The 10,600-nt window shown below is 41.4% G+C and overlaps 2 protein-coding genes across 6 annotated transcripts in view; both read right to left on the minus strand.

Moving 5' to 3' along the window:
• The window catches only part of LOC135213776 (uncharacterized), a 403,929-nt gene that overhangs the window by 225,065 nt on the left and 168,264 nt on the right, over positions 1 to 10,600 (minus strand). The window lies entirely within an intron of this gene.
• The window catches only part of LOC135213992 (uncharacterized), a 41,098-nt gene continuing 32,012 nt past the window's right edge, over positions 1,515 to 10,600 (minus strand). For 4 of the 5 annotated variants that reach the window (XM_064248084.1, XM_064248086.1, XM_064248083.1 and 1 more), the window contains exon 2: positions 1,515 to 5,606. In XM_064248084.1, the coding sequence (XP_064104154.1) occupies positions 1,664 to 3,511 (1,848 nt within the window). In that variant the 5' untranslated portion in view covers positions 3,512 to 5,606 and the 3' untranslated portion in view covers positions 1,515 to 1,663. The remainder of the gene's footprint in view (positions 5,607 to 10,600) is intronic. The other variant, XM_064248087.1, reaches the window with a different exon arrangement.

A 10,600-nucleotide genomic window follows, 5' to 3' on the forward strand; every position in this document is an offset into this window, starting at 1 on the left:
CAAATCAACATAGTACAGTGTGTGTGGATGATACTACTCTTGTTGCAGGTTTTTGTCCGCCCTGAAATACTGGAACCTTACTTTGCGAGTTAATTACTACGTATGGATATTTGTCCTGGCCAATAAATTAAGATGGCATTTGCAGATGATTCTATTCTTAATGCAGGATTCCATCAGCTTAAAAGCTTGAAGGCTTCTTTTGCAAATAAATTGCATTTTAAGCTTGTTGCAGATGAATGCTCCTAGATTTGGAATCTTACAGATTATAGAGAATAATACTCACCTTTCATAGAACATCAAACTTCGTAAAGAAGGTAAATTGTTCATGAACATAAACTAAGAGACATTCAAACACAATTACCTGAATAAATACCTCAGAAACAAAAAGTTAACATGGACACCGTTTAAATAAAGTATCATTCAATCATGGCATTCATTACTTACGTGTCGAACGCAGCATTATGACCAGGTGATGGCTGATCTGCAAAAAGCTTGCGGGGAGGCAAGGCGAGATGATGGTCTTGCTCAAAACTGGTCACATCAGGCCACTTCTCCGAAGGGTCGCGAGACACCCTCAAGGGTAAACTCGCGGGCGTTGGACTGAAGGACCAGGAGCGCACATTCCTGCGGTGGTCCCTTTGGAACTGAGATAGCTCCCTCTCCCAGATTCTAGCACTGCTCGTAGGCGAAGGAGTCAGCAGTGGATAGTACAGCTTCCCATCACTGCTGGGCTGACGCCGGAGGATTCTCAAGTCCCTGTAGGAGAGGCGATTTTGACTTCTCGGCCTTGTCTGCGAAGGGTCTGGAGGAGTCAGACTAGGATCTCTTTTAGGAATCTGTATATCAGGTGGAATCATCAGTGACTGCGGCCTTCTGATGGATGTGCGCTGAGGACTCTTCTCACGCGTAAGGGCGTTGACCTGAGATTCTGGAATAAAGATCAAGGACTGGGGCCTTTCGTTAAATGAAAGAATCTTCTTATGCTGTGAGTGATTCTCATTGAAAGAATGAACCTCAGACAGTGGAGTCTCAGATTTTGAATGCACCAATTTAGATTCTCTGACATCAGAGAGGCTTTCATTCCACTCAGATGACTCTGTCCTGACGAGGGACTCTGGTGTTCTGGAAGAACACTCTGACTCTTGGATGCTCAGGCGGGATGTGGTCATCTGAGCCACTTCAAAGTCCAGAGATTTCCTTAAACTGTCCTGACCTCCCTCGTGCGACCGGTCCTCTCGTCTCGGTTCCACGCCCCCGTACGGCATGAGGTCCTCGTCTTCGGGGTCGGGAAAAATGCACGACCTGACAGCCCGGCGCTTCTCGTGCCACACTCTGGAAAATCTCCTTTGGACGTTGCCATTCTCACTCGCATTGCTCCATTTCTCTGTGACGTTGGGCTCCGACCTGACTCTGGAGGGCAGGTTTCCGTTGGTGGACGACGAGATGGAAGGTGGAGAGCCCGGGAAGATGCAAGACTGCACGTTCCTCCGCCTGCACCCCAGGACGCGAGACCATCGACGCGGGGTGGTGAAAGAGGTACCGCAGTTTGAGCCAAAAATTTGGGGAGATTTCGAGCATGCATCCGAGGGTGAAGGAGTAGTCTGCACGCCGTTGGTGACTGAGAGATTGCTCTGGGAGCTTCGAGAGAAAAAACTGAGAGATCTCAATAGCCTCCTCTTGTCCTTTTGCTCCTTACTGCAGCCACTCCCCTCAGGGGACAGCCTCGGGCATAAACTCTCTGTTTCCTCATGGAACATCCCAATTCCGAGTGGCTGTACCGTTTCTGGTATGGCGAAGATGCCGTTTCCGGGCTGAAGGAAGAGCATCGGGGTCTCCTCAACTTGACCGAGACGACCTCGTGCTCTGAGGAAGACTCGAGGGTCAGTTCACAAGAGGCATCGTGCCCCTGGCTTCCAGAATGAGATGCCAGTTTCCATGGAGGGGTACCAGGTGACTCGCAAGTACATTTTGGACCTGCGAATGGAGGAGGGACTTCTCTAATCCATTTCAGATTTGCGTCCATCTCAACTTTGATGTTGGTGCCAGGCTTCTGTTGGTCGGAGGGTTTGGGCCTATTGATGCTGGTTACTCTATTGACAGGGCTAACTAAAACCTCATCTCTATCCTTCATTTCCTCAGCCGGTTTACCTGAACATTCTATGAGATCTTGACTGCTACTACCTTCATCACAAAGCTTTTCACCTGTGACTTCAACAGAGCTTTCCTCGTCATAATCAGTGAGGTCATCAGTGTCAATACTGGTATTATTGGGACCCATTTCTTCCAGAATATTACTCACAGCAGAACTAAAACTTTCGATCTTGACCCTTTTTTTAGTGACATCTGGGTATCTCTCGCCATCACTTTCGTCGTCACTATCGTCCTCGCTGTCGCCAAAGACCGAGTCGTTGTCTGATTCAATGACATTACCACTTTCTAAAGGAATATTATCACGTGTAGTGTCCTTATCCAAGATAGAGTAGTTTCCCCCTCCACTGGCTAAACGTTTTCTATTATTCTCGTCCTTTGGCACACTAAGACTCCGTTTTCGTTTCGCGTCGGAAACTCTCGCATTTTCTTTGGCACCTTTATCGTGGATATTCTCCTCGAAATTGTCGTTAATAACCGTCAAATTCTCATTACATTTTCCCTCAATGACCTTCCAATTCATCATCTTGTCTTCCTCTTTCTGAATTCTTTGCAAACTCTTCGGCATTTTCTTCGTTTCTTTGCAATCGCTCCCCAAGAAGTGGCTTTCGTTTAGGAGTAACTGCAGTAAACCTTCTAAGTTCATTGAATCTTGTTCATTTTTTCTATTTGCGCTCCTATCGTCCTCACCAGGAGCGCTTTCTCTATTCAGACTTTTATTTCCTTCACATTTCTGTCCATTCCTCATAATTAAGTCACTCCCGTGACGGTTATCCACACCAACATCTTCGTTTAAACCACTCCCACCTAAACTATTCATACCTATATTTTTGTTTACATTCAACAACGATTCACTTGAGTGTTGCGTCGACGAGGCCTCATTCAGTCTTTCCATCACTGTCTTCTCAGTCGACTCACTCTCGCTTTCGGTCTGATCGATATAGTCACAGTCGACCGTCTCTAAGGAAAAACTTTTCGAAAGGGTCCTACTGCTTCCTGGTTTGTCCATTCCGGTCTTTCCTTCCATTTCTGTGTTTTCGTTATATCTCTGGTCAGTTTTCGCATCTCCGGCATCTTTACCTCCTTCTCCAACATCTCCAACACCAACATCACAATTTACCTCAATAGTTTTCTCACCCACAACATCATTGGCTTTATTTTCAGTTTTCACTTCACTAATATCAATAGAATCATCTGCTTCCATAGCTCCCACATAAATAATCTTTTCAGTTTCCCTATCTCCAACAATATTATCTCCACATTTCTGTTCAGTTTCTATATCCCCAACATCAACATCACCTTCTTTCATTTCAGTTCCCTTATCTCCCACATGAATGTCTCCCATTGTCTTAGCAGTTTCCATATCTCCAACATCAACGTCACCTTCTCTCCTTTCAGTTTCCCTGTCTCCAACAATAACATCTCCACTCCCTTTCTTTTCAGTATCACTGTCTCCAACAATAACATCTCCACTCCCTTTCTTTTCATATCACTGTCACCAACAATAACATCTTCACTTGAGTTTCCAGCATCTCTTTCTCCAACATCAACACTCCCACCTGTAAATTCAGCATCCCTATCTCCACCACCATCAGCATCTCCGCCTTTCGCTCCGTCCTCCAACTGGTGGAGGAAGGAAATCCACTCGATCTCCGCCGGCGATCTATTTTCCTTCATCTCCTCCTGCGACAAATAATTGAGGACGTCCTCCTCTCCCCAGCCTTCCCCGAAGAGATCCTTGATCAGATTTCCTATTTGTCCTGCCGTCTCTTCTTCTTCTTCTTCTTCTTCTTCTTCTTCTTCTTCTTCTTCTTCTTCTTCTTCTTCAGGGTTCAAGGAAGTAGGAGAATCCTCCTTGACGGAGTGGAAGGAGGAGGAGGAGGCGGAGGAAGAGGAGGGGAGAGAATTGGCAGTCTCCATACTGTCGTCCCTCTCGCTCTCTCTCTCCTCACTCTCTCTGCTTTCGTCCAAATTCGACCTCATCATCGCCATCATCATCAGGGTCACCTCCTCCACTCCATCGCCCCTCTCCTCCGCTTCTTTCTCCTCATTTTCAATCGGTTCTCTCTCCTTTCCTCTTACTCTGTTTTCCTCTTCGCCCTCACCCTCATTTTGGACTTGGCCTTCAGCTGCCTCTTGGTGCCCTTCGCTTGACCCGTCTGTGACATTCAACAATTCCTCTTTCTCCTCTCCTGAAGGGTCACCGATCAACACAGGTCCCCCTCGAAGTCCCACTTCCGTCCCCCCTTCAGAGAGGTGTTCTAACTCCTCCTCGAGCTCCACCCTTGTCCTCCCTAGTTCTTCTCCCTCGGGGAAAACCGGTCGTCTTCCTGCAGGAATTTGGTATCGGGGCACAGGGTGATGAACCGGGTCATGGCATAGTCCAGCACGAAGAGCACGTTCAGGGCCTCCTTCAGGAATTGCACGTAAACGCGGTATTCTACGATGACTAACAGGACCAGGCCTTTGGCGAAGGCCCACACCATTGAAAGTGTTAGTGGTTTAAGGCGAGGGAGGTTGAAGGAAGCTTCCGAAGGTGGTCAAGCATTTCTGGAGGGCCCTGGTTGTCATGACGTTTGGGTATGGGTCTTAAGAAGGCCCACGGGAGGAGACTTAAACACACGCCTGAGTAAGGAGCACAAGAGGGCCCACAAGAGGAGGATTTAAACACGTCTGGGTATGTAATCAAGAAGGCCCACAGAATATTTAAACACTCGTCTAACTATGGGATACAAGAAGGCCCACAGAAGAAGACTTAAGCACTCGTCTGGGTATGGGACACAAGAAGGCCCAAAAGAGAGGGTCTAAGCACTCGTCTGACTATGGGACACAAGAAGGCCCACAGGAGAGGGGTTTAAGCACAAGAATATCACCTATACTTCGAATGAATATATTAAAACAATGTATACAACAAACGTACAGTCAGTCTTCTTTGTCTTTCTAGGTCACTTACAAAAGTAATCCCCACTTTCAACACGAATATTTGCACTCTTCACAAAACTTTTTCCTCGGGATTTCACAGACAACTTCGTAAAACTTCAATTTCTTCTGACTTTCTGTTTTGCTACGCAGACCTCCACAGTAACACAGTACATTACCCACCTCGTCAGACCAGACGACATCAACTTATCCTTGTTTACATCAAAGGAGGTTAAAACCTGTTATCACTACGGATCGAATGTACTCTTTCTCTCTCTCTCTCTCCCTCTCTCTCTTTCTTTGTCTCTCTCTCATGGTAAACATTCATCTTTCTATTGTTTATCATCATTATCATGGTGTCCTCGCCTTTTACGCTTCATGTTTGTCAGTTTTTCCTTCGTTGTATTTTCATTCTTTTCACATGATTTCATGAATTACCGAAGTTTCTTCTTTTCTAAACACATGGAAAAAGTGGAGTTTTATCATTTCCTCTTTTTTCAGAGTCACATTAATATGTTTCAGTTTTCATGCATTAAAATCTATAAAACAATAAAATATATCATGATAAAGAAGTAGTTATCTCTAGTATATAAAGTTATTTACTTCATAAAGTTACACAATACATATGAAATACAATAACAACCTCTTGTGGACAGATTTTGGCGTTATTAGAAATCACACCAAAATCGGTCCATGACCCATTTTGCCTTCAATATGAAGACCGTCCCTACTTGCCCCTTTCTCTCCCTCCCCCCCATCCCCACCCCTTCCACGTCCGCCCCCCAATGAAAAGCCCCAACCATCCCACCCACCCACCCGTTTCGAATGAAAAAGAATATCCAGTTATACAATCTCTGCTAGCTATGCAAAATCATTAAAAAGGGAATTAATTATATTAATTTACAAAGGAATAATATACATCAATTATATTTAAGCTTCCATAAATAAATCTTCTTGTCATTACAAACTCATAAAATATTTTGTAGTATTATATTGAAATATAAAAATAACTTCAGTTCAAGATTCCACCAGATGGAAAGTGAAAAAAAAAAATAAGAAATAAACATCACAAAGTGTTTAATCAATTACCATACAAGGGCCCCATAAGGCCTTAACTGATAAGGAGAGTGGATTATTGGAAAAATATCGATTAACACCAGCTACTACTACTACTACTGCTGCTAGTATGGCTCCATCGAGAAACACTACTTAGGGCACGCGCTGTTCCATGACAACAGCGCCTTCCAGTAAAAAGTCAATAGGCAAAATTACTAATAAAATATGCAGACGTCAGCAGTTTATGGAAATAAGTTCTAACGCCTCCGTAGGTTCATTAAGAAGCGAAATTTTTTTGTACACTGACAAACGCGCCACAAAATAGCATAGGACTATAACAAATAAAAAATGAAATAAAAAAAGATTATAAGGTACACTCAAACACATTTTCACTCTTGAAGAATAGAAAATCACTATCAAACATTTCTGTTTGTCTGCTAAACCAAACAAAATGAAAATGAAGAGAATATAAGAATATACTTTACACATATTGACACTATAAGAATAGAAAATCACTACCAACACATTTCTGTTTGTCTGCTAAACCTAACAAAACGGAAACGAAAATAAGAACGTAAATACACTTTACACATCTGGACACTATAAAAACAGATAATATCACTATGAACACTTTTGTTGATCTTCAAAGCCAAAGAGACCGCGAGGAAGTCGAAACAATACCACAGCCTAAAGTGCAATACACTTTGCTAACACCTTTACCCACTAACCGACAAAAATACCCCAATAGTGATACCCACACACCCATCCCTCCCCAACCCCATTTCAAACGTGGCACACACGCACACAAGCGGAAGCGCTTAAAACCAGAGAACTGACTTGGGCACCTGGGCAAAACAGGTGGCACCAGTTTTGTAAGACCCTCGACCAAGGCTACAGCTTTCGAAGAGTACTCAGCTATGCTGGTACGTTTTCAACTGCTTCGGGAGATTTTAAGTACGCGGGAAAGTTATATATTATAATCATTGGAGCGAAAAGCAAACGCTAAGGGCGTTCTTATCTTTTATCAGTCTCTTGTGATGTCCTTGGAACTGGGTGAGAAATGGGCGTGGTGAGGATGCCTATTCCAAAGGGATTCTAAATTTGGCAATGGGCAAGACGTGGGTGCCATTCCAACGGGCTTCTAAATTTGGAAAGATGAATTAATATAAAAAACGTAGGCACTCTACACTGGAGTTGGTATCTGCTTGATCTTACAATGTATAAATGCTAAGAGAGAGAGAGAGAGAGAGAGAGAGAGAGAGAGAGAGAGAGAGAGAGAGATGGCATTCTGGCATGACGAATATATTGCTACAATTATCATCTGATGTTGAAAGGAGAAAGTACCATTTCTATAAGCACCTTGAGAGAGAGAGAGAGAGAGAGAGAGATCTTGGACGAGCAACGAGATTTTTTTACGCCTAACCCACCTTTAGAGGGCATAAACTAAAATTTACTTCGGCCAAGAAAAACTAGATATATGATAGACAGAGAGAGAGAGAGAGAGAGAGAGAGAGAGAGAGAGAGAGGGCATTTCACAAGGCAATAACCATACCTACTCTGTTGAAACCCGGCCATATTTGGAGATTCTCTCCCTCCCCTCTCTCTCTCTCTGTCATTACACCTTTTTACGGACCAGCTGTTCGTAGGTGAACATTTGTACCCGTTTAGGAAAACCCTCAAGGCACACACACAAAGAGAGAAAGAGAGAGAGAGAGAGAGAGAGAGAGAGAGAGAGAGAGAGAGAGAGAGCCTTGTAAAGCAAAGCATCTGATCGAAAGATGACAAGAGAAATGTACAGTAGAAAGGCTACTGTACAAAAAGACGGATCTGTAGCCTTTATCTCTTCCAACTGGCCCAGAGAGAGAGAGAGAGAGAGAGAGAGAGAGAGAGAGAGAGAGAGAGAGGTATTCTACAAACTGAGAGAGATATAACTTTATACTATCCAAAATGGCAGTAAAAAAGGATATTCTGTCAAAACAGACAGAAATATGACGTGATAACACCTTGATAAAAATGACAGAAATGGGTTACTGTCAAAACCACAAAACACTTATAAATCACTTGATTTTTTAATAAAATGACAGACATATTTGGTAGGTAACATTACTGTACCTAAAGACGGAACTCCAGCCTTTGCAAAACAAAAGCACATCTTGGAAAGCGCATCAATTAATCCTGAGTGGTTTCACCGATAGGAAAAAATAGATATATTTGATAAGTACCCGGATCCTGTTAATGAATATCTTGTGATTTCAATCTCGTTTAAATATTGAATGGAAGTTGAATTATCTATAGAGGTTTAGGCGACTTCGATGTAAATTGATGTTATGAATTAAGATAAGATAAAAGGACCAAGGTCGGTATAGAGAGACCCCATCTGGTCAGCGTAAACGTCTGCATGATAAGCCTATGTCTCTATAGGCCTACAGAAGAATATGGGAAGGCTTTTACCATTAACCCTGCACCGGGGACACACACACACACACACACACAAGCGACCTTCGGAATGACTGATTGACAGCTAGACATCACTGTTGTTTTCTGATGGTGAATAATCTCAGATAAACCCTGAGAGAGAGAGAGAGAGAGAGAGAGAGAGAGAGAGCACTGCCCTAATAGTTGTTTTTTTCTCCATCTTGCGAATAAAATGTTTGTAAGACATAGGAAATCTATTAACAGCGATCTTCTCAAAAATGTAAAAACAAAAAAAAAAAAAAAAAAAAAAGTGTGATAGAGAGAGAGAGAGAGAGAGAGAGAGAGAGAGAGAGAGAGAAAGCAAGCACTTGACAAATACCCGGATTTCAACCGTTCACAGCCGGCAGACTGTAACTCTGTGCCCAAAGAAAAACTTTTTTTTCTCGCGTGCAATGGATCACTCCACGAGGAAAGCTGTGCTTGTACTATCTTTGATCTCTGCTCGTATTGCATGCCTTCCACCCCGCACGAAGAACAAGAAAAAGAAGAAGAAGACCCAGGAGATAACTCCTTTGCAACAATGAAAAAGTCGTCTATATATATGTCTGTCTATATATATGCTGTCTATATATATTTTCCAACAAATAAAAATGTATATATATATATATATATATATATATATATATATATATATATATATATAATATATATTATATAGAGAGAGAGAGAGAGAGAGAGAGAGAGAGAGAGAGAGAGAGAGAGAGAGAGAGAGAGAGACCTATGAGGTCTTGGATAGATGAGAAGAATATGCAAAATTTAAAGTAAAAACAAAATGACAGAGCAGCTTTGCTTTACCATAAACGCACTGTAAGGACTACAAATCCCATAAAGGCGATAAAATCCTGAACTTTGCAAGTTTTAAACCTAAGAAAAAGAACATAATTGTTAAAATCATCAAAACACTAGCGACACGTTTAAACTGAAGAGTATCCCATTAAAGAAAACGGGGCCATTTTCTATGATTATGTCCTCTTCACAACAACAACTAAAAGGAAGACGCCGCAGGTTGAAAGGTTAAAAATGAGGGATGTTTTTTTTATATATATTCGCTTTCAATTACATACAATTACCCACTCGATTGCGACATTTAAACGTACGACGTTTGGCCCAGGGGTTAATGAGCTCTTGTAGCACAACTTATCGCTCATGAATGAGCGCTCAGACTTTGAAAACGGGGTTAGATGTAATAACAGCTAATAGGCACTTCTTTGATACAATGGTCAACGTGATATTCTTTATCATTTTCTCTTTTATATTCTTCGGTAAGAAGGAATGCGCAGACGACGAAGGCGTATACGATATAAGAGTAAATTAAGAAGAGTTTGATAAAGGGATTAATGTAAATTCTTTGGCAAATATATCTTATGGTTAACTAAAGACGAATTAGTGGTTTATAAGATTAGTCAACATTACGAATTCCACATATTTTATTTGAAAAAATTTAAAATTTCATTATAAAATTTAATACAAAATAGTATGTCTCTAAAGATAAATTATCGGCTTTTTAAAAATAAAAATAATTTATTAACATAAAGGTTATAAAAATAATACTATTGCTATTATAACAATAGTCAAGAATAATTACCAAAACATTTTTGTTTTAATTTAAACGTGCCTTTTGCCAGCACGGACTCTTGCTCATGAAGTAGCTCATACAAATAATGATGGTTTATTCAACGAATATCAATTACGATTTATATTTATGTAACCAATAAAAAATATTGAAAAAATTCACAAAACAAACGTTAAGCGTAGTACAAAGTTAAACGGGGTCCTATGCCAGCACGGGCTCTTGCTCAAGGAAAACCCATAGGGGAAAATAATAAGGAAGGAAAAAATATATATATACTAATATATATATATATATATATATATATATATATATATATATATATATATATACGATGCATATTTACGTACCCACCAAACCAGCTAACAAAAAAAAACAAATAATAAGTTAGGTGATGTTATCACACCACCAAACTCGGTCCACATCACTGAG

This window comes from Macrobrachium nipponense, chromosome 43 (assembly GCF_015104395.2).
Source record: "Macrobrachium nipponense isolate FS-2020 chromosome 43, ASM1510439v2, whole genome shotgun sequence".
NCBI classification, from domain to species: Eukaryota; Metazoa; Arthropoda; class Malacostraca; order Decapoda; family Palaemonidae; genus Macrobrachium; species Macrobrachium nipponense.